The sequence below is a fragment of the Zingiber officinale genome, chromosome 4B (assembly GCF_018446385.1).
Source record: "Zingiber officinale cultivar Zhangliang chromosome 4B, Zo_v1.1, whole genome shotgun sequence".
In the NCBI taxonomy this organism is placed as follows: Eukaryota; Viridiplantae; Streptophyta; class Magnoliopsida; order Zingiberales; family Zingiberaceae; genus Zingiber; species Zingiber officinale.
This window is the reverse complement of record NC_055993.1, coordinates 140,266,395-140,290,711: the sequence shown is the minus strand read 5'-3', so window position 1 is coordinate 140,290,711 and position 24,317 is coordinate 140,266,395. Positions and strand designations below refer to the sequence as shown.

Here is a 24,317-nt window from a genome sequence, read left to right as displayed (position 1 = left end):
AATTTACTAATTAATTAGGAAACTTTTTAAAAATAAAATTTCTTAATAAATTCAGAATCTTTATGAATTTAAATTTTCTAAATTATTATAGAATATTTTAAAATTTAATTTTCTAAATTATTTTAGAAATTTTCTAAAATTAAAATTTCATAACAAATTAAGAAGCTTTTTAAAAATAAAATTTTTGAATAAAATAAGAAAATTTTCAAAATTAATTATATGACTATTTACGAATCGTAAAATAATTTTATGATTATATTGAAGCACGATCAAACTCTGATACCATTGCTAAATAGCTCGACGCATGTACGTGCTTATAACATATTTTGTAAACATGTGCAGCAAAAATTAAAAATAATAATAAATCTAATTTATTATAACACACATATCACACGCATGTAAGGATACATTTCATGCAAACATGATCGCAATATAAAAATTTTATGGAAACAAATTTACTCTAGGTATACTTGACGGATGACACGGAGTGGAAAGGGCATCAACCTAGAGACACTCGGAAGCCTTACATCTATTTGTATCCACGCCAAGAACACCTCAAGATGACTTCGAAAGTCATGAGTTTTGTCTTCGAGAAAGGTACTAGCCTTGCATGTGAAAACGATGTTTGGTGCCCAGCTTAACCCGATGACACTAAACGATGTAACTGATGTCCGAAAAGAGAAAACTCGATGCGGACATAGAGTAGCGAGTCTAAGACATCCAATGTCGGGAGGAAGGCGACGAAAGGCCAGCACAACACCTCGAAGGTGCTGCAGGTGGTGGGCGGCGCTGCTGGCATCCCACGCAGGCTGTAGATTCCCTTGGCGGTAACTGGGTGGCCAAAGGTAGTTAGATCATCGACTGGGCAGTCTGGCTGTGAATGGTCGACGGCGAACTCTTGTTGGTAGGTGTTGACGGGTAGGAGGGAGAGAGAAAGGGAGAGAACAATTAGGTTTTCCAAAAACCTAATCTAATGAAAAAAATATTAATCTTCTCCCAATCTATATCTTATATAGATTCTTTACACGAGTTTATGAGCAATCCCATACCCAACCCAACAATCCTTAATCAAAACAAAACCCATTAAGTTCTTGGTTCAGTTCAAAACCAAACCAACTTGGTTTAATGGTTGAACCTCTTCTAATTAAAACCAAACTAATTTTGGTTTATAACTAAACTAAAAAGGGTCCAACCCATATTCAAAAGACGTGGCTCATTCATGCTTCTGTTCTGACAAATTATCTTTTATATTTGCTCTTTGTCTAGTCCAACTAGATTCAATTTTTCTTAATATGAGAATCCATTTCTCAAGCTCGTTTTAAGTCCTTTGGATAAACTTGTAGTGCATGTGACCCAATAGATTCCCAGTTATGTTAACCGTCCATAATTAACCATTAATTATGGATAAATAATAAGTGATACCTAGTAGTACATCATGACCCCAAATTGACCGAAAATCATACGGTTGATTCTAGAACTACTTTTGAACCTTTCAACAGCTACAATGAGTCGTGTCTCGTTCCTTGTACCCATCTTACACCTACTTGGTTCATGACATGATTTATGTGTCAGTCCCCACTAGAGTGATTACGTCGCACATAGCCCAAGGAATACTTCATCGTTCTGTGAATTTAAATTAATCGTACATGTGTCCACGAGTACAATATTCTTAACATGTGATGTTTTGACGAAAGACTTTGAGTAATAATTCTAACAAGTGGGCATAGGGTATACGTTTCCTCATAAGAAGTGGTGAATCCTCTGTGGGTTATCGTAACTCCTTGAGACACTTTTACTTATACCCAATCATTTTGGGGGCATACTTCCAAGGAGATGCTTGTTTAGAATGTCAAAGTAACTCAATGACCAAGGTGACTTGAACACCTCAAGTTAAAGGAAACTCACACTTAAGGTACAATAAGAGTTTCATTGACATATCCATATACGTAGAAAATCATATGAAGTCTTACAGCAAACCACTCCAATGAACTAGTTGTCATAACTAGCATCCACGTTTAACTCTCGACATTCTAATGTCTCCAGGCAGTGAGGAGTAGTTGCTTAGTTAAACCAAGAAGTATAACCTATGTTAGTCTCACGGAATCAATGATTCTGAATACATCAATTTGTTAACTAGGAAATATTTCAATACATTTATATTACATATATAGAGATGCTCACTAGTTGTGATCTTATCACAAATTCTCTTATGTTATGAATTATATTGTGGATATTTAGTAAGTGAGTTTAAGACCTAATCAAATACACATAGAATGTGCACTCAAATAGTGAATCTTTATTTATCTAATAAGTAGTATAAATTGTAAAATAATTATCTTAGAACACTTCTCAAATATAACATGCAGTGCTCAACAACTCCTTTCTTCAGCTCCGTAGGCATCTCTGATAGTCCCACCTTCCTCCAGCTCATGGTGACTTCGTCAACATCAGGGACACCTAATATGTGGCTCATCCTCTAGCAATCTCAGGCAGCTTCACTCGACATTGTTTAAAGCTCCATATGCTTGTCCACTGGTCATGGCTCCATCCCCAATCACCGCGACAACATGATTCTTCTTGCCCTTCATATCCCTACCGGCAACCATCCCTTGAAATCAAACATAATCAGCACAATTAAGTTAATGATCATCTGTGCATGAGCAAGCTTAAAGATTCAATTAGTAAATTGAACAGTGAACGACATAGGGTACACCGAAAGAGGAAATCAAAATTCAAACATACCCAGCATTGCTGATATACTGGTGGAGCTATGATCGGTTATGAAGCTATGATAGTCGTTTCTGAGCGTTTTATAAATCCAAATAACCCATTTGTTTGCCACAATGTAGGGTATCTAGTGTGGGTATGACTGTGAAATAGTTTTGGTGCCAAAACCATGTCATTCAAATATATTGTGAGAAAGTAGATATAGGGATTTCAAAACTTAGTGCCCTTTTAATGAACATTCACTAACTCCATCCAAACAGAGAGTAAGTAATCTGGGGTAGATTTGGTCGAACGGGCAGATTTGGCCACGTGCTTTCCACGTCGGTAATTGTGTTTATGCGTACTTTGTCGGCCCATATTTAATGGGCCGATTTGGGACTGTTCGGCCCATATTCGTCCACTATTATACGCCCCGTTTCCGCCGACGGGCGATCCCTCCGAGCAAGCTCCGGTTTGATTCCGGCCATCTTCTCACACGATGCAACCGAAGGGGAGACCCCTGCTTTCCATCTTGGTCCTCGTCTCCTTCTCCTCTCTCTTCCTTCTCTTCTCCTACCGCTCCTCCTCGTCCTCCTTCCGATCGTCCATTTCCCTTTCTCCTACCTCAAACCCTAATTCCCGCTTCACCTTCATCATCAAGGTCCTCACCTACGACCGCATCGCTTCCCTCCGCCGCTGCCTACGCTCCCTCGCGGCCGCAGACTACGCCGGCGACCGCGTCCACCTCCACGTCCTCGTCGATCACTTCCGCGTCGCGAATGGCTCCTCCGACTCGACGGTCGACAGCCAGCTGGAAGAGTCGCGCCAGATTTTGGATCTCGTCGACCGGATCGGCTGGCCACATGGGGAGAAAATTGTCCACTACAGGACGGCCAACGTCGGGCTCCAGGCGCAGTGGCTGGAGGCGTGGTGGCCCAGCTCCGACGACGAGTTCGCCTTCGTGGTGGAGGACGACCTTGAGTTGTCGCCGCTGTACTACAAGTTCCTCAAAGGGCTGATCTTGAAGTACTACTACGACCCGGCGAACTTCGATCCTTCCATCTACGGCGCGTCACTCCAACGGCCGAGGTTTGTTGCTGGTATGCTGTTGCTTCTCCTTTCTCCCTGTTTTCTCTACTCAGTTGTCTTTAATTCGTGCCAAGATCCTTTTGTGTGACTTGTATCTCAGATCACACTGTTTGCCTTGAATTGTTTAAAACTCATCGGTGTTCTAGAGATTTTAGTGCATATGAATTCAGCAATTGAGATGCCATTCTTTCTGTGAATTTACAACATTTGCAACCTGTAAGAATTGTTTTTTCATCTTGAATGTAGATGACTTGAGTTGTACCACTTCACTCACGATCTTTGCTTATGAAAGTTTCCTTTTAGATTGCTTGTTCAGACATGGAATAGATCATGAAGCCTTGGGATAGATGAGGTTGCAAGGTGTATTTAAGTGCTTCTATTCAATTTCTCATTATGATCGAAATGTATGCATGGCTGATTTTTTGAGACTAAGTGCTTCTTGTGCTACTACTGATATGGTCTTGCAAGAGCTCGATCGAGGGATCTTAAATAGTTGAGATAAACATGGCTTCACGGTGATGAATTGACGATGGTGACATCAAAAAATCACCTTGTTGTAAATCTAGTTGACTATGAACTTGCAGGCAAACATGGAAACAGATTGCAGTTGGATAACGAAACGCGAATTTTCTTGTACCAATTGGTTGGCACATGGGGTCAGCTTCTTTTTCCAAAACCATGGAAGGAATTTCGTCTATGGTACGATGAAAACAAAACCAAAGGAATCAAGCCATTTCTACAAGGCATGGTAATCTTGTTTATTTCAGGCACCAAGATAGTTTTTTTCTTCATTTTCAAGTTGTTTGAATATAAGTGATTTTCCAAATAAAAGAAATCTTATTGCCTTGTTAAATTCCTGATCTATCAGTAAATTGTGATTTTTGTGCTACATTTTCTACATGTCGAGTTTTCACAATGTTATTGCCTCTTTTCCCTCTTTTGGGGCCATGTTTTTCAGGTGACTACAGGATGGTACAAAAGGTTCGGTGAGAGAATTTGGACTCCTTGGTTCATCAAATTCATTCATTCCCGTGGGTACTACAATATATACACAAACTTCAATCGAGAAAGAGCTCTCAGCATCTCTCATAGAGATGCAGGCGTAAATTATGGAAAGACGATTGGTCCTGATTCAAGTTTGTTGGAGGATGAACCTCTCGATTTCAACCTCCTGGAGCTGCCACCACTGAGGAACTTAAAATGGTACGACTTCTGTTTTGCGGAAACTTTTCCAGGTAGAGTCGCAGGTAGCTTTGATGAGCTCAGATCTATAGTTCACTCTATGAAACAGAACAAATTAGTCGTGATAAGCTTGTACCAGACGACTGAGAAGATTGCTAGAAACCTTATTTGCAATCTTGAAAAAGATGGTTTGCTGAATGTTGTTTTTGTCGGTGGAGATACAGAGCTCTTGCTTGACCTTGCCAGGAGAGGATATGGTGTCATTGATTCAAACAAGTTGATTTCAAGTTTTGGACACGACAAATCGATGGACCTCCAACATGAGGCAGACTTTGTAAGAGAGACTTGGGTTAAAGCCTCTATCATCCAGAAGTGCCTGGAATTCGGCTACGATACCTGGTTGATCGATGGTAATATGATTCCAAATGGTGGTTCATTACCTGAGTTGCCAAATTCTTCGTGTAATCTTGCTGTTGCGAAAGATGTTGAGCTTCTGTTTGTGAAGAGCCGCCCATCCTCTTTAAAGATTTGGAACAGTGAGTACGTTCACAAGATGGCAACGGCGAGCAAGTTTCTGTTGGCAAACAATTCTCAGCTGATGAGAGACGAAAGTTTCATGCATCTCATTGCGATGACATTAGGCGAGAAGGAAAGATTTGATCACTCAAGCATTGGTTTGAAATTAGGGGATGCTACTCCGAAACCTTCTGAAAGCAAAGCGAATATCATCTTTTGGGATCGACAAATGACAACGGCTTCGGTGCAAGTGGAGCTTGAAAGGTTCGGAATGTGGTTGATTGATGCGGAATCCTCCTGTACTTCTGTTGTTTGCCGCAGATAATAGAGTCTGACTTCTAAGAGTACAAGCATCATGAAACCCACCCTGCATCTCGCGAGATACCGCTGCAATTGATCCTGAGGCACAAGAGATCCAAACCGCATCGAGATCGATCGACTTTGCCAACCATGGCGAGCATCCATCCTTGTAATCCAATGAAGCTCCATGTCGATTACAGTTTAATTCCTCTGAAATTAGATTTGAACTGGTGTTGTCAAACTCTCAAGCAGCTGATGAAACTGTGTTCAGAGAACCAACTTAATAGATAAATTTGGTGTCCAGTTGCTGCTGCTGCTCTCTGTGCATATCTTGTGCATCGATATAAAATAATATAAAGTTTATTTATATTATTTATTATTTTAAAAAAATTATATGATTTAAAGATCTAGAAAATAGTTAGTCATGGATTTAAACGATCATGTAACTTGGCGCGTTCTGGTTTGAACATGCAGACCACGGCACGTGAATGCCATTTAACAGTGCGTGCGTGCACGTGCGCCAACGGCTCCGCCATGATTCATCATCATCGTAATCTTGACCATGAGAACCGAAGCAACGGCACCCGTTTATGGCTACTAATTAAATGAATTATTAATATTTTTAAAAATTTAATGACTTATCCACTTTGAATTAATTAATTAAGTGTTGTCCTTTTCCATCCTTTAATAGTTTCTAAATTAGTTACAGTTCGAATAAGTCATGTCACCGTTGGCATTGGACACGAGTCATGTCGCATGACTAAATTTAATTCTAATTCAAACTTGATCTATCTAATAAACAAATCAACATGTATCATCAAATCTAATGTACAATTTTTCAGATAGAATATCGTTATCAAGCCATCAATCACGCTTAACCACTTGATTAATCAGGAAGATCCTCTTAATTAATTTCTCTCCTCCAACTGCGACCGGCGGATCGATCCATTTTGGTGAACCGAACCCGGTCCGGTCTCCGAGATATGGTCCGGTCGACGTGTCGGCAGTCGAAGGGCAAAGATGGCCATAAATCACAGCGCAATTTTTATATTTTATCTTTATTTTTTAAAATAAAAATCAGGGATTTTAAAATTGGATGATGGGTCAATTTTGGTCGGTTCAGTCAAACCGTCGGATGACTTGGTTCGGAAAGATCTGGACGTCGCGGTGACTTGTGTTGGTTCGCGGATGAGGTGGATTAAAAAAAGAGTAAAAAATAATATTAAATTTTTTAAAAAAATTAAGATTTAATGAATGCTCTCCACGTAGTATATGTGGTTTGGTGTGTGGCATTATATTAATATATATATATACATATATAATTAATTTTTATTTTTAAAAAATATTAATAATAAATGCAATGTGTTAGGATTGCACTCTAAGTGGATTAGTTTTGATTCTTACGTGGATATTTAAATCATTCTAATGTAATTAATCATTTCTCCAACATGAAGGATAAATATGTTCAACGTTTAATTAGGTACCATAAATTAAACAATTAAAAATAATTTATTTTATAATTTTGAAGTCGAGATATCCACGAAGCAATATAAAACGATGATTTAGATATTCAAGAAGTTGAGCTATTGATCATAAGCAATCCAAAATATGATTGAATATGAAAACTATCCTTTAAAAACTAAGAGCATCTATATTTTTATTAATTAAAAGGATTTTTTCACTATAATTTTTTCCTACCTTTAGATAAATAAATTCTTTACTTTTGGTGGAAGAAAGAATTGTTGTTGCATGGTTCCAATCCTCCATTTCATGTTAGATTTTTTTTCTAAAAAAAAATAATATAATTATTATTAATATTATTGGCTTTGTTTTTCATCAAATGGAAAGGATATTCTTCAAACAAACTTTTGGAAAGTGGAAGAAGACTTGAGCATTAGACTTCTCTACATACACACCACTAAGAATGACCTTTTGATCTTGCTTTATTTTGTTAATATAAATTAATTATATCTAATTATATATATTATTAAAAAAAAAGCCAAAAGGAATGAGAAATGAAGCCTAAGAAATAAGATTCGATAGTGGTAATCAAAAGGTCCATTCTATATATACTTGGAAAAGGAATGTGAACCATCTAGTATGGGTCAAACAGCCATTCAAATAAAAAATAGTGATATTAAAGATAAAATTTGAGTTTAATAATTTTTTTATAATTATGTCGGCAACACAATCAATACATCTTCATAAATCGTAAGTAAATAGTAATGGTCAATTTATTTGGGAGAGCGGAAAGTAAAATAATGATCTGGACATATGATAGTAGGTGACGATAATAAATAAGAACATGGGATCAAATTCTATAAGTTTACTCCTCTAACGACTACATTCCTCAAAAGTATAAAAGTATATGAAAAAAAACACCTACCAAGTTCTCAATGTGAAACCCTAATCTAGTAAAGGTGCAATGTTTGAAAACCTTTTCTATCTCTTTATCAATTTTTTAATAGAAACAAAAATCAAACTTTTGATTTTTATAACAAGATAAAAAGTAAAGAAAAAGAGATACATGTGACTATAAATAATAATAAGAATATTTTTGGGAGTATTTTGAAAATAATATATTAAATAATTGTTTTTTTCGTTGGAAGGCCAGGGTTTTTGGTTGCGAGAGGGTATTTAATCCCCCGCCTCCGCAGCCTAATCGGATCGTCCTTGTTTCCTATTTCCTGGAGCGAGCGAGGAAGCGCGAGGGAGAAGCGAGGGATCCTGTTCTCGACGCGCTCATTTTTGCTCTTGGCCTCGTCATCTTGCTCACGCTCCTTCGATTTGCGTGAATTTTCTCGCGGAAAGGAGATGAAGTACGTGCTGGTGACCGGAGGAGTGGTGAGCGGATTGGGCAAAGGGGTGACGGCGAGCAGTATTGGAGTCCTCCTCAAGGCATGCGGCCTCCGCGTCACCTCCATAAAGATTGGTACTTGCTTTGCCTTTCCCCTTGAGTTTGAGACAAAAAGGTTGCAAAAAGAAGAAAGTTTTTTTCCCCTCCCGCTGAAATGAGATTTATCTTCTCGATTTTCTGTTGCCGTTGCTTCTTTTGGGGAAAAAAATGGGCGCTATTTTGAGTTTTCCCTTAGATGTAAATAACGCCTTTTATCTTCTTTTTGTTTGATTTGTTTGTCCTCTAACCCAAAGGAAGGACCTTTTTCGTTAATGAGGTTGATTTGGAACTTAATCGTCATTTCTCGTATAGCAGGAACCGTTTTGGCCTTTGTTTTCCTCGTGATTTTCAGCAGTCGGGGTTTTGTTTGTTAAACCATCCAGAAACTAGACTTTTTCTCGTAGCTTTGTAGGAAAGGATCAAATGACCGTCTTAGAAATTTGTTTGCAAAGACCTTTCGTCTTTTCTTTCGTCGTGGTAATAGAATACTCTTTTGAAGGCCATCGGTTGGTGCTTCTGTCATTCCAGCAGCAGTTTGGTCGTTGTCAACTAGTGTCTCTCATGTACAATGACCTGGTTCAGTTTCTCTTCCACTTTCGTTTCCGGTTGAAGTCGAATGATTTAATGCATTGAGATGATAAAGAACAAGTTTTCAATACAGAAAAGTTGATAAAGAACACCGATAAAACTTTATGTGACTTCTCTCTCTCAATAGCAGTGCTGCAAAGCTGAGACGCAAAAGGATTGGCTGGATATTTCCTTTAAGCTATTTCAGGTCAATAGTCAATACAAACAAATATGTTCCACTGTAGTTTTTTTACACTTCAAATAAAAAAAAGGTGGAGAAAAAATGAAAAACGCTCGGAGGTGGAGATTCATAGGTCATTCATGTAACTGTTGTTTTCCATCTTTGCATTAAGATTCGTCGTATTCTGAATATTAATTGAATTTATGTCTACTTTATGCAAAAGACGTTGTAATATGAAGTATTGTTTTTCTGTTTTTTTTTTTTTTTTGATATCACACCATTTCTTCACTTAGAAGTAGCTAACTTTTGTTTTTTTGTTCATAATGGAACTCATGCAGATCCTTATTTAAACACTGATGCTGGAACTATGTCTCCATTTGAGCACGGGGAAGTATTTGTCTTAGACGATGGTGGCGAGGTAAAGTATTCTTCAAGTTCTCATATGCCTCCTACCGTCCTACGTCGGTTTAATTTCAAAGATTTAATGACACATTGACTTTCACGTATACCAATGGTAGCAAAATATCACTAATATTTTTCTTTTTTATGTGGCGGAAATCTAAATTATTGCACTTCATTTATTGTTTTGTTGGTAGGTGGATTTGGATCTTGGAAATTATGAAAGGTTTCTTGATATCAAGTTAACTCGTGATAATAATATCACTACCGGGAAAATCTATCAGGCACGCAGATAATAAAGCTTATCTATCTAAGTGATGTTAATTTATGATATGCAAGTTTGCACAATCAACATTGGTTCTCTTATTTTTCATGTCATTTTCACATTACATTTATTCCTAACCTAATTATAATTACATTGTAATCGTCATTTTTGGTGGTAGTCTGTCATTGACAAGGAAAGGAGGGGTGACTATCTTGGAAAAACAGTTCAGGTACGTGTCTTTTTGGAACCAAAGCTTTGATCCTAAGATGCCTAGTGTTTTCTTAGATTCTCAGTCTCTTCATTTCCTTTTTAGGTTGTCCCACACATTACTGGTGAGATACAGGAGTGGATTGAACGCGTAGCAATGATACCCGTGGATGGCAACGAAGGACCTGCTGATGTCTGTGTCATAGAATTAGGTGGAACAATAGGTAGAAGTTGCTTCTAGGGTCCTCAAACAGTTTGAATGAAATATATCACAGTTCTTTCTGTCTGAAAATCCTTTTTGATGCATGTATAGCATATGAGCAAACTGTTCATGTCATACTTTTAACGACAGTAGCATATTGATACAGGTGATATTGAGTCAATGCCCTTCATTGAAGCTTTGGGTCAATTCTCTTACCGTGTTGGTGAGAAAGCTGTACTTGCTTCTGTTTAAGATGCCTTTACAGCAGTAGAGCAGCTTTTTTTTTTTTTTTGCTCTTGGTTCACTATATGATATTTGCAATCCATTATTGTACTTCAGGCCCTGGTAATTTCTGTCTGGTTCATGTCAGCCTCGTACCAGTATTGAATGTTGTTGGTGAGCAGGTAAAGAATTAGTGTAAATGTCATTAATCTTTCCTAATTTAGCTAGTATTTTATTAATAGAATAATATTTTTGTACCCCTATAGAAAACTAAGCCAACCCAACATAGTGTTCGGGGTCTAAGAGGACTTGGATTAACACCAAATATTTTGGCATGTCGCAGTGCAAAGGTTTGTCAGCTACTCCCTTCTTGACCTATTGCTCTGTTGTGTCTCTTGTAAGGTTTTTTTTTCATCAATACCAATTGATTCTTGATAATTTTACTACAATGATTATGACAGCCACTGGAGGAAAATGTTAAAGAAAAACTTTCACAATTTTGTCATGTTCCGGTACTATGATTTTTTTCCCACAATTTTTTTTTGAGATGACTATGATTGTGTGCATATTCGTGATGCTAAGTGATCAAATAATCCTTTTGCAGGTACCTAATATTGTCACCCTTCATGACGTTACGAACATTTGGCACATTCCTCTATTATTGAAGGTGAACCACACAACTCTTGTTATCATGTGCTTCTACATTCTTTATGCAACTTGTTTAAACTAACAAAATATGGCCAATGGCATGGATCATTTTACAGAAGCAGAAGGCACATGAAGCTCTCATAAAAATTTTACAACTCCAAGGGTCTGCATGATACACACTCAAAATATTTCTTTTTTCAAGGATAGTTTTGGTTTGTGATTAACTAAAACTCAGTGTTTCATTTGTTGGCATATATAGAGTTGCTAAGGAACCTAGGTTGGATGAATGGACAAGAAGGGCTGAAATATGTGACACGTTGCAGGATCCCGTCGGTTCCCTCTCTTCTGCATTTATATTCTTATCTGCCCTATTTTTTCCACTACTATAGACTTGTTCACCAGTGAGAGGATTTGCCGTTGATTTCTCAGGTCAGAATTGCAATGGTAGGAAAATATACTGGTCTTTCTGATGCTTATCTCTCGGTCTTGAAGGTGAGATAAATACATTTCTAATTACATCCTATCATTCCCCTTTCTTTATAGATGTTCTGTAATATTTTATAATCTTAGCAAAAGCTCTCATTCTTTATGTTCAAGTAAAGATTAATAATATTCTTAATGGTCCTGTGCTTCTCGGAGAGGTAGTTATAGTTTATGAGCTGCCATGATCATTGATATAGCTGGTCAAATCAGCTAACAGCAATGTTTTATATGCAAGCTACTGTTGTTGGACTAATCAATTGACAAGTGGAGTCTAAATATGTTAGACTGCTTTCATGGTTCTTCTGGCATTACTAAGATATCAAAATTAACTGCTATGTGTAGGGTAAATTTGCTAGAGTTGTATGCATACTTTGTTTGGGACCATTTGTTGATAACTAATAATTAGTTAGGACGATAGCAATATGGATGTATCTTTGTAGATACTCATTTGTAGTTGTTTAGCTCATGAACCTTTTTGGTCAGGCACTTTTGCATGCTGCTGTTGCTTGCCAAAGGAAACTGGTTGTGGATTGGATAGCATCTCCTGACCTTGAAGAAACTACTGAAAAAGAGGTTTGCTTTACAATCATGTTCTGCCTTCAGCACCTTTTTGTTATAAGGCTTTCTTACTCTTTTATTTGAACCTGATGGCTTTCTTTTACGACAATGTTTGCTTCCTTACACAGGCTCCTGAAGTCCACAAAAAAGCTTGGGGTCTATTGAAAGTGCGTTGGCTCTAGCTATCTTAAATCGCCACAGCTTATATGATTTTGATGTGGAGGTTTTAATGCTGTGTTTGCATCTAATCACATTGTTAACGGCTTGATTCAGGCAGCAAATGGCATACTAGTTCCAGGAGGTTTTGGGGATAGGGGCGTGCAAGGAAAAATACTTGCTGCTAAATATGCTCGTGAAAACAAAGTGCCTTATCTTGGAATTTGTCTTGGAATGCAGATTGCTGTGATTGAATTTGCTCGATCTGTTATGAAGTTGCCATATGCAAATAGTACAGAGTTTGTCCCTGATACAAAGACACCGTGTATTATCTTCATGCCTGAGGTAAGTAATAAATATACTAACCTCTATATGTCATTTTGATTAGATGTATTCAGGCTCGTGTTGCCTTATGAATATCGAATGCAATCTCAAGGGCTCTAAAACTCATATGGGCGCTACGATGAGGCTTGGATCTAGGACGACATATTTTGAAGTCCCTAACTGTAAAGCTGCGAAACTGTAATAACTGATACTCTCCTTGGTGTTTTTTTTTTTTTGTGTTTTCACATACTTCAATTATTGTATCACTTTGGATAGGTACGGCAATGTTAATTTTGTTGACGAACGACATCGGCACCGATATGAGGTCAGTTCACTTTTAAATAGCCAACGATCTCTAGGTGTTGTTCTCGAACCATCACTACTGAAATAGGTGGATTACATTTTTGATAGGTAAATCCAGATATGGTCCCAGAATTTGAGAAGGCTGGACTTGCTTTTGTCGGTAAAGATGAAACCGGAAAGCGAATGGAGGTGCACAGAAGATCATTCTTGCATTCTTGAATACATTTTGAATTCCGTCCTGACACCCGAAATGCTACCAACTTCTGTAGGTTATTGAACTCCCCGATCATCCTTATTTTATCGGAGTGCAATTTCATCCAGAATTCAAATCTAGACCTGGAAAACCATCTGCTCTTTTCTTAGGTAAATGCCATATCTTAGAAATAATCCTGTCGCGGATGGTTCAGAATGGTTAATTCTAGATTATGACATTGCACCCTTTAGGTTTGTTCAACTAAATGTTGCTCTCTCAAAATGTTTGACAGGACTAATCGCCGCCTCGAGCGGCCAGCTCAATGCTTTGCTAAGAACTCCTTTCGCTTCCGATGCAGCACCACCTAGACTCCCTTCGACGAATGGTCCCGTGACACTAAAACCTCACCAGAATGGGAATTTGAAGAAGCTAACCAATGGCCTCGCCAATGGAAACTACCATGCCAACAGCATCAATGGCAATGGTGTGCATGTGTGATTTTTGCAGTGATGTGCATCTGTTGCTCCCTTTTTTTGCCGTGTCTACTTTCGTTGTTCTTTCGTGTTGAGGCTACTCTTCGCGCTCCATCGAGGAAGAAGTTTGCGAACTCGAGGGACTAAGAGGCATGGGGTTGTTCTAAGGTTTTACGAGAGAGCAAACATCCTTGTTCCTCTTGGCTTCGTTGAGGGGGACTTTGGTATAACTTTTTTTGTATAAAGAATTAACTTATTTTTAAAATTTTGGTTGTGAAGTATATCTTGATTTGTAGAAAATATTTTTTTAATTATTTTTGGGTGGGATGAAAAGTTTTTTTAAAATTTTTCAAAAAATTAAGTCTTATTGTTATTAGATTTTTATTATTTCAGTAAAACCATCGGCATTATTCTGAAGATTTAGAAGGATATTTTAATAATTATAAAACTATGTGGGTTGATATTCCAATTAGGATATACGTGCAGTGCGTTTACCCCAACGTCCAACGTTGACTGAAATTGGATGGATCCCACTGACCCCTGGTGGATTCCATTGACCCCTAGTCATGTTGGGATACTGTCGGTAAAGGGAGAATTGAATTTTTCCGTGTTGACGTGTTGTTCGACCTCTTCATCCTCCTGTAACAGTGGCGTCAGCACCCTAATGCAGGTACGCGTTTTTCCCCTGCTGTCGGCACTAACTGATTTGTTTCACACTATATAGATCTACTCTTAATTGATTTGATTCTATATAGAACTGTAAATAAATCGGACCGAATCGAGTCTAAGTTTTGGGGTGTTCAAGATTTTCTTATAAGATAATCGAGTCAAGCCGAACTTAAAATAAATCAAACTTTTAAAATGAGTGTTCAAGCTTGACTTGATTTATTTTTTATGAGCTTGAGCTTGTTTGAACCTTAGTTTAAGCTTAGTTCGTTTAGATGTTATCAAGTTCTCAATTCAAGCCTGGCTTGAGCTTGGTTCGAGTTTACCTTGAGCTTGATTCATTTAGATGTTATCAAGCTCTCAATTTAAGTTTGTTTAATTATTTGATTGATTATTAAGATTGATAATTTAAATTTATCTATCTATTTATTGTATTTTTTATTTAGCACATTGGAAAGAGTTTTATTAATAAATATGATTCGTGAATATTGTTCACTAACATTAACTAGTTGAACACATATGTATTCAAACTTGTTTGTTTAACTTAACGAGCTATTCAAGTTTATTTGTTTAATTAATTTTATGTATATTAAACGAACATAAATAAATTCTTACTAAATTGAACACCAGATTTATTACGAACGTTTGATTTATTTACGGTCCTAATTCTCTATATGCTATACTTAATTGTGTAACGGTGATATTCTTTCACCTTGATGCTGATAATTGTTTTATCATTTACTCTCTTCAATGAATCTCTTTTTTCTCTATTATTTAGTCTATTGTATCCGTTTAAAATGCACATTCTTTTCCGTTCCCACCACTGACGACCTCAGGTGTCTGTCTGACTCAAATTACAATTTAAGAGAATGTGAACTCAAAAAGGATTGCAGCTCATCGATGCAATCGCAGATAGAATCCAGCCGATGCTGGACCCCGATTGGGCCACAACCGGATTGGGCCATATTGTAGCTAGACTTTGATCACAATTGGCCTCGATCCAACAAGACATGATTCGTCCGAAATACGACCAAAATTCGACCACGATCCGGTTGGGATCTGATCGAGGTCTAGCTCGGGTCCGGCCTGGGGTGATTCGTTGGCATGACCCGCAGCGAGGCAACACAAATTTTGTTTGGTAGCGAAGCAAAATTATATGTAAAACTAATTAAAATTTAATCTAATTAAATTTATTTAGAATATAATAATAATATAATTAATAGTTAATACGAAAATAATTTTATATGATTATATAGAATTGTTTAGATTTTTAAAAAATTTAAAATGAATTTTATTATATTATATTTTTAAATGATTATATTTTTAGAAAAATAAATTTTGTTTATCAAAATCTAAATTCCAAGTTCTAAATTTATCAAAATGATATAAGCATTGTCTTCTCGTCGCCTAAACCCTAAACTGCCGCCGCCGCCTTCTTCTTCTTCTCGCGCTGTCGTGCCCGCCCCGTGAGCTGCTAGATCAGGCCACGCCGGAGCGCCTCCGACGTCGTTGTCCGATTCATCCAAGGTAATCATTTCCAATCCGATCCGTTCCGGCCGTTCCGATCCGTTCTTTTTTCCGTTATAACGTCCGAGAATGGCATCTGCGAGCAACGTTATTTACCGGAACTTTGGAACGGCGTGAGGCCTTCACGTGCCGGAACGCCCCGGCAGTTCCACGTCCGTTCCGACGAACCATGGATTGAATGGTATTTTGTTTGATTTAATTGGACAATAGCATTTAACTGTTAATGTATTCTATAACTAAGCAATAGGTTATCGCTGCATGCATATATTGTATTTGATATCAGTAAAGCAAAGGGAAACTATTCTACTTTCCTTTTGTTTTCCTTAACAATATTATCTGAACAAGAGACATAATTCTTCTCACTTCATTTCCCACCTTTCCCTTTACATAAAAATCTTACTAGCTAACCAACTACTGCAATTACTCCTTGATCACAAAGTGTGGTCAAGCCACCTCTCCCAATGCATATATTGTATTTGCTTGCTGTTGATGATTTCCTTCCATTCTTTATAGAGACTCCCCTGTAGGTCAGAGGCTAATGAGGATCTCCTTCACTGGAGTACTGACAACATGCCTAATCCCACTTAAAGTTCTGAGATTAGATTTGACTATCACTCCTTTCTATACCAACCCAAGTTGGTTGATTAAGCATATTTGTTTGTGTATATACATTGTCTTGCTATCTTCGTTCAATACTTTTCCCTGCTTAGTAAATGATCCGGCGGTAAAAATCCGGAACCCCATAAGAAGGAGTCAACGCTAAGAGGAGGTCAAAGGGTCCAGTGGCTCGCCGGAAAAGGGCGAGCCGACCGGATTCAGAAGAAAGGGAAATTTGATAGTAAAAGGCACCCTGGCAGGGACCAGGGTTCCGACGCTCAAATAAAGCAGTACGTAATGACCGAGCGGAAGGAGGTGCCGCCCGGACGGCGCAAAGAATCAAGGCCGTCCGGACGACGTTCATCGTCCGCCCGGCGGGCCGAACACCCCAGTCAGACGGTGGGTAAAAGACGGGGACATCTTCTGACAGCCGTCAAGTCGTATGGCTATGCCATACTTCTAGTCTGACAACGGGTGGTCCTGCCGTCCCATCAAAGAACATGCTCGGACTGTGGCAGCATGGTGTCAGGTAAGCTCTCTGACAAGTGCATACCGTGGTATAGGTTGCTGACACGTACGCACCTCGGCGGGCATGCATCAGTTCCTTCTCCGTCCTATATAAAGAAGCTATTACTTCGCCAAAGGTACGCGTAATACAAATTTGGCAGCCACTTTCTCCACCATTTACTTGACTTGAGCGTCGGAGGGTCGTCGCCGGGAACCCCTTCCCGGCTAGACTTTCGTGCAGGATCGCCGGAGCTTCGTTCGATCAGCCGGAGATTCACCCCATCGACTAGGAGCGTGCCGCGTGCCCAGCGTCCTTTGGTTCAGCGATTCGGACAGGATCAGTAAACAAACCTGTTGCCTAGATGTCAACCGAATTGGGAGCGACTGCAAAGTATACATGTAACTTTCAATTGATAGTCTATAGATCATTATCTCATACAAATTTTCATTATATTCTATATCCTTGTTCCAATAATCTCTTTTAATAATCCATAATCTAATTAAGTTAGCAAAATACATGTCAATTGCTTAATGTGTTTTTGTCTGTTGCTAACAATTTTGTAGTATATAGGCTGTTGTCTGACCATCATGTCTTTGTTCATGATATAAATTGTTTCGTATATGAAGAAAAATTATTTGAATTTTCTTTGACGAATCAATGTGTCTAATGTTACTAGCCCCAATTGAATTTGCATCAAAGTTTTGACTGGCATGATCCTTCCCGGGAAACTGATCCATTACTTGACATTCTGTTATCTGACAATCAGATTAATATAGACAAATGATATATATCTTTGATCATTTTATACTGGCTTCAAATGATATCCTACCAGTTCTTCACCATTTTAATCATGCTTGCTAAAAGTGCCTTTATTCTGTAAACTACAGCTATTACTTCCATTTCCCTTTTGTTTCAAGGTTGTCTTTTTTCATGGCAGCAAAAAAAACAAGATGAAGAAAGGGGTACATCCTCAAAGGCAGTGGATTTCATATGTGACTCAAAGTGGTAGATTGATGAATATTATGATGACCAGAATTAGCAATGTTGGTAAAGTCTACCATTTGAGAGCTAGGCGCCAGATGGCCAAAAGCCTTGGGCAGATCGCAAAGTTCAACCGCCGATACGGGAAGCAGGAAGAAAATGAGGAAAAATAAACCAATTCACAACTTGTTTTGCCATCTTTTGTTTCTTTTGTCATAAGATTCACATTTGGATACAAGATTGTCAAGGACAACTTGATTCTGATGTTACTCGTTCTAGTTTCTTTAGAGACGCAGTCTCTCCTTGCTTTGATTGTTTTGTTACATGCCTACTGTGTCGAAGCAATCAATTCAATTCCTTCTCAGTGTTTCTATCCCATGGCTCTTTGTTTTTATTTATATAAGAAGTATTTTACCTCATACTTTTTTTTTTTTTTCAAAATACTAATTCTATTGTCATCATTTTTCCTTTTATATTTGCAAATGTTATTAAAATGTCCCTTAAATGATTAGTTGAGTAGTAAGGCGTGGATACTAGATTATTAAAAAATAAAAAGAGATTTTTTTAAAAATATAAAATATAGGGGGCAAAATGAGTTTTTTTTCTAGATTTGACTAAAATCCAGTTCGAAGCGGTTCGAATCATTGCGAACTCGAATGGCTTGTCGACCACATTCATGGTTGACGGGTGAAACGAACCGACCGGGCTCGGTATCTCGACCGGCGGTTCGGTTGCAGATATTTGCTCGAGGTGGACGCGCAGCGAGCTCATGGGGCAACGCTTCTGCCTCTTCCCAACACGCAACGCCCTCGTTCCCCACCTCCCGCTCTCCCCACTATTTATTCTTCCCCCTTCCCTTCCCCTCTCCGGTTCTCCTGCTCCAATTTCATTAGGCCTCCCGACCGACCGCCATGGCGCTTTGCGGGGTCTCCTTCCTCCCCGCGCGCGATGCGCTCCGGATCAGCCTTCCGCCCCTCACCTCTTCTCCCTTCCCTTGCTCTCGGCGTTCTTGGGGATCCAGAATTATGCGGAGAAGTCAGGCCACGTGCTCTCTCCGGAAGATCGACTCCACCGCTCCGTCTGGCGCCGGTAAACCGGCGTTGGAGGCCGATGAGCAGATCGGACCCGTCATGAAGTTCAGGATGTCTGATTTTGCAATCTCCTCTCAAGTTAGCGTCGGTCTTCATGGACGGGTGGGTTATGGCTTGTTCTTCAAGCAAAATGTTGACTTTTCTTGTTCTTGAAATCTAAGGCGCTTATTCTCTCGGTTTGTTTCTTATTGCGTAGGCTGACGAGTTGATCTTCGAGGCGACTGTTTGTGATCCCAATAGGTGAGTAGAATTCTCCCCGCTTTTGGCCTAACTTGTTCTAATGCCCCACGAAGGCCAAAGTTCGGATTTTGATGGATTTGTACCACTTTAGCTCGCTTTACAAATCGAGGGTAGTGCTTCGGCAACTGACTACTGTGCAAGCGAAGCGCAGAGGTCAGCGTGCATTGGAGGTCGGCTGGACTGAGCTTCTTTTGCTAAATCAATGGAGTGATTTTGCTCCAGTATTTGATTAGAAGTAATACACATGATATAACTACTGAAAGACCCCGACATGGCATTGTTTTCAGGTTCTGAAGAAACTTGCTCGGCGCAAGCTTATGTATCACTCCTATGCAATGCAAGTCTATGGTTATGTGTTCTCCTCAGACATTGGAGACAATATCCCGTTTACATTGGTGCACGGAGTAAGTTCTAACATCTTATGTTTTACCATGGTATTATAACATATTTAGGAACGACAAAATAAATCATGAATTTAGATAGTCGATTATTCGAGCCCTTAGCCAGAGTATTTTAATATGCTAGGTTCTTTCTGCAGTATCATGGTAGTTATTCCCTGAGACATTGGCTTCAACTCTCAGATTGGCTTCCCACGTTGGAAGTTACTTTGGCACTAGATGACGAGTGTCTTAGGAGGGTTGGGGATGATACAACAGGTGGACCTGCTGTTAGCCGGCAACATCGCCTCACCAGAATTTTAATGAGAGATCTTCTCATTGCAGTGAGCAAACTGTATTAGTGTGTACATTTGTTTTTTTCATCATGGATTATATTAACGTTTGTGGTTTTTTGTAGGTCAACTACTTGCATAGTCATGGGCTAGCTCATACAGAACTAAGGCTAGAGAATGTACATATCAGTCCCGTTGACAAACATGTTAAAGTAAGTTAGATTTTACTATTTATACTTTCTTTTGCTATTTGGAAAGTGTTTGCTTGATTTAACTAGAATTTGCCAATCTATTGCTGGTATTTTTGAGTTTTTATATTATTTAATTCTATGTAGCTAGATTTAGTAAATTATGCTAAATTTTTTGAGGTAGGCTATACCTTCCTTTTTCACATTCTGTACATCTTGTTAAAATCTTAATTGATTTAGAAGAAGAGTAAATCTCTTGCTTAGTTGTTTTTTCCTGTACAAGCTTTTAGCTCTAAAAACTGAAAGTCCTTCAGTGATTTTTTTTGACAATTTAATTGTTGTCGGGAACTATGACATTTCTGTCAAGAGATAAATTTTAGTTGCGTTAAATAAAATTGAGTTTTGCCCTTCCTACTGCCTCTAGAATCCTCGCTTTAAGCAAAGGTAGCTGATCAAAACCACTTACTATCTTTAATGTACCCGCATACAGGTTGCATTGCTTTCTTTTCTCAAGGTATACTACCACATTGTTTACATTAACACATGAGAGATATGCCTTCCAAATTCACAACTCTGGTTATTGCCAAACTACACAAACATGGAATTGCAGAAAGCATATAACATAGACCTGCATGTACCTTAGTTGCTTATTGAATGTATAATGTGTGTGTTAATTTACAATTTTTCAAAATTGTAAATTAAAACCATGGTTAGTGGTTGAACCTATCGAGGGAGTTCTCAGATACAATAATTTTCTGCTCCAAACTAAACTAAAGTAGCTATCAAAACCATGGTTAGTGCCATCTCCCAGCTTATCCTATGTGTTCATTCTGATCATATCCGCTTACTCTTCTGGTTCTTACTCAGGATTTCTTGGGCACATCTTCTTGTTAACTGATCATACTAGACTGCTGCAAACTAGAGCTGAGCTACTTATTTCATTATTCGAACATGGTGAGTCTTGGCTTGTCTCATATCAAGTCTCACTTCCTTGTAGAATGGTTTTGAAGCAGCTGAGGACAAATGAGGATGCTTTAGATAATATGATTTTCCCTTAGGTGAAGCCATTCTTTGAAGTTTATTTCGAACTGCAGATAATATGGATAGATATTCAATGTTCATTGTTGAGGTGTTTCTTACTAAAGTTTGTATACACTGCATAAAGGGATTCCGTTCATTTAGTTTCAACATCATTTGAATTAGATGATATTTATGTTATTAGATAGGTATCCTTGGAAATGCTGCTGATTTCAACAACAGCAATCCAAACCATAGCACCAATGAGGTGAACAATGACAGGAGGAAATTGATGATTGCGTTTGATATGAGGTATAGTGATAAATACGAGGTGAACAAATGTGAAGAATTGTTCTACCAGAAACTATGGAAGTTTCTTGCTGCAATTTTTAATTGTCTTTTCTGTTATAGATGTGTTGGTTTCATCATGGCAAGACTGATTCTGAAGGAGCTAATGGATGCATCGATCTTTCTAAAGTTTAAGTCTTTCTTGACAAAGGTTTGTTAATTTGTAAAATTACTTCAACTCCTTGGAGAAATGAACTGCATATCAGTACAGTGGAATAGACATATTGTAATGCTTTTATGCATGTAAATAGAGGAATCAAATTATCATTATTATAAATATCCTAAGAATAAAAAGGCCTTCCAGTGTTACTAGATTTAATCACTTCTGTATCTTCTTTATGATAATTTATACATTTTATTTGCAGGGAAATGACCCGTCATGTTTGCGTGAGTTCCTTTTGCCAATTCTGTGTCGAGATTCACCATCTGGCAATCCTGGTTTGCAGGTTAAATGTACACCTACTCTCTAAATTTCTTGTAAGATGTAGAGAAAGCTGGTTTGCTAAAAAGAGTTCGTCTTTATATTTTTATGTTATAGATAATGGATAGGAACTGGGGTGCTGGTTGGAACCTTCTCTCGCAGTTGCTGGCTTTGAAACCTTCTAAGAGGATAAGGTATAAACCGAACATGACTTTACAGAGAGAATTATCATTCGCCCCTAGAGCGAAATATAAAACTGAAAATAGTTGGATGCTGAACTTTACGATGTCACACATGTAACATTACATTAGTGTAACTACATAACTTCAGTGAGTGTATTTGCAAACTTGTAACCTTATGCTCGGTTCTGCTTAGACTCCCTAGTGATAATTTTTTTTTTTTTTTTTGAATTTCCATGCAGTTGTTTGGACGCACTAAGGCATCCATTTTTATGTGGTCCTAAGTGGCGCACAGGTCCTTCCATGGATTTGATCCGATGGGGTTTAGGTTCAACTACCGTTCGGATGTCAGAAGATTACATCTACGTTGGTCATCAGGTGATGGACCACACATTTCTTTTATATTTCATGTATAATCTCAAATTATGCACATGATTACCACACTAGTTTTGGTTAGGACAAACAAGCTGTGTAGAATACAATAAGATCCATATAGCCAACTCCAAATAGTCAGGACAAAAGCCATAAGAAAGTATGAGCACCCCTCTTTTAAAATCTAAAGTCTCGTGGATATCATCCACTTTTTTGATCTTGATCCTGTCAATATTAATTACAACTTCGATCTTAATATTGTTTTTGCCATATTACAGCGAAGTAGGATTGCTTATTTCATAGAGCTGATGGAGTTGCTGAATCCAAATCCTAGAACAAAGGTATCTATCCAGACTTACTATTGTAAGTCATGGAAAATATATAATGCATAAATTCAGTGAGCTTAGAGGTAATTTTCCTGTGCATTCGTGTGACCTTGCAGGGTTGGCTCAACTTCTTACCCGGTAGGTGGAGGTTGTTATACTCCACGGGAAGGCATATTGGATTAACTCTTAGACAAACTACCCCGAGAGTCCTTATCGATGATGCATACCTAACTTTGCGACAAGCTTCAGTTCCAGATCATCGCAGCTTTTCACTTGTATCTAATATAAGCTTCAAGATCATACCAACACTTCATTGGCCGCACGACAAGTCTGGGCCTACTGGAAGTTTGCAGGTAAAGTCTCTTGTGAGGATTTGCCCTGGGAGAAGGCATTACCCGAAAGAAGAGGATAGCGAAGAAAGCAGAAGGTTTGCCATCCACAACTCCGCGTCGGGTCACTTGTCCAGTAGGAAATGGAAAGGGATGGACAATCTTAAAGAGCTTCCCTCCAGCCTTCCAGCTGTTAAACTTACCATGGATGATATCGATGTATCGTTGAAACTTGATTCTTCCTCATTGAGTGCCGATGCCGCCAAGAAAGTGCTTCAGGAGGTCCGCACACAGATCCCGTTTGAAATGTTCGACGTGTCTAAATTCGTTTGCGGTACTTATGTAGATTCGAGGATGATGGTTCTTCGCGGAATCAGTGGGTCGGCTTTGCTCTTCACAAGATCGTGTTCTGTAAATGAGAATGTCTAAAATCCAAAAGATTTTCAATATGTAAATTCTTCCAGACTCTTTTAAGGCTGTTCCCCTCTGTACAAATATAGCATCATATTCTCAATCCAGCAGCACTTTGAGTTTTACACAGTGAGTTTGGCAGAAAACTCTAGTGCATTGGTCAGTTTCGATAAATTGTGGCAAAAAAAAAAAAAAAAAAAACCAAAGATATGGTAAAATAAGGGGTGTTGCGAGAATCAAACTCACGACCTCTCGCACCCAAAGCGAGAATCATACCACTAGACCAAACACCCTGTTGATTTTTACACGGTGAAGTTGGTGGGAAACTCTAGTGCATTGGTCAGTTTGGATAAATTGTGCCAAAAAAAATCAAAAATATGGTAAAATAAGGGGTGTTGCGAGAATCGAACTCACGACCTCTCGCACCCGAAGCGAGAATCATACCACTAGACCAAACACCCTGTTGTTTTTTTATTGTTATTTTACATAATGAATGTAATCAACGAGGTAAAAGGTAAATAATTCTAAATTTTCTCCGGCTGTTATTTTTTTTTAAAAAAATATAATAAATAATTA

At 38.3% G+C, this 24,317-nt stretch overlaps 3 protein-coding genes and 2 non-coding genes across 5 annotated transcripts; 3 read left to right on the top strand and 2 right to left on the bottom strand.

Annotated features, from left to right (window-relative positions):
- Nucleotides 1-3,135: 3,135 nt before the first annotated feature.
- LOC121977175 lies at nt 3,136-6,096 on the top strand. Its single transcript, XM_042529739.1, has 3 exons — nt 3,136-3,806; nt 4,380-4,543; nt 4,754-6,096. The coding sequence occupies exons 1-3, from the start codon at nt 3,206-3,208 to the stop codon at nt 5,816-5,818; spliced, it is 1,830 nt and encodes a 609-aa protein (XP_042385673.1). The 5' UTR covers nt 3,136-3,205; the 3' UTR covers nt 5,819-6,096.
- A 2,343-nt stretch (nt 6,097-8,439) lies between these two features.
- Nucleotides 8,440-14,151, top strand: LOC121977174 (CTP synthase-like). The gene is made up of 21 exons (XM_042529738.1): nt 8,440-8,725; nt 9,776-9,855; nt 10,034-10,120; nt 10,280-10,330; nt 10,415-10,532; nt 10,677-10,733; nt 10,850-10,914; nt 10,999-11,082; nt 11,194-11,244; nt 11,337-11,399; nt 11,497-11,543; nt 11,640-11,709; nt 11,810-11,872; nt 12,347-12,436; nt 12,550-12,588; nt 12,695-12,922; nt 13,014-13,099; nt 13,178-13,226; nt 13,313-13,393; nt 13,474-13,567; nt 13,690-14,151. Exons 1-21 carry the CDS (start codon nt 8,608-8,610, stop codon nt 13,893-13,895), a joined length of 1,827 nt encoding a protein of 608 aa, XP_042385672.1. The 5' UTR covers nt 8,440-8,607; the 3' UTR covers nt 13,896-14,151.
- Nucleotides 14,152-18,916: 4,765 nt separating this feature from the next.
- Nucleotides 18,917-23,866, top strand: LOC121977173 (probable plastid-lipid-associated protein 14, chloroplastic). Its single transcript, XM_042529737.1, has 13 exons — nt 18,917-19,342; nt 19,437-19,480; nt 19,572-19,650; nt 19,768-19,884; nt 20,019-20,201; nt 20,276-20,362; nt 21,561-21,667; nt 21,767-21,854; nt 22,069-22,149; nt 22,242-22,318; nt 22,546-22,681; nt 22,954-23,016; nt 23,118-23,866. The coding sequence occupies exons 1-13, from the start codon at nt 19,061-19,063 to the stop codon at nt 23,757-23,759; spliced, it is 1,986 nt and encodes a 661-aa protein (XP_042385671.1). The 5' UTR covers nt 18,917-19,060; the 3' UTR covers nt 23,760-23,866.
- A 96-nt stretch (nt 23,867-23,962) lies between these two features.
- On the bottom strand, nt 23,963-24,034 carry TRNAP-UGG. Its single transcript has one exon. It is a non-coding gene; the product is annotated as a tRNA-Pro (tRNA).
- Nucleotides 24,035-24,130: 96 nt separating this feature from the next.
- TRNAP-CGG lies at nt 24,131-24,202 on the bottom strand. Its single transcript has one exon. It is a non-coding gene; the product is annotated as a tRNA-Pro (tRNA).
- Between the last annotated feature and the right edge of the window lie 115 nt (nt 24,203-24,317).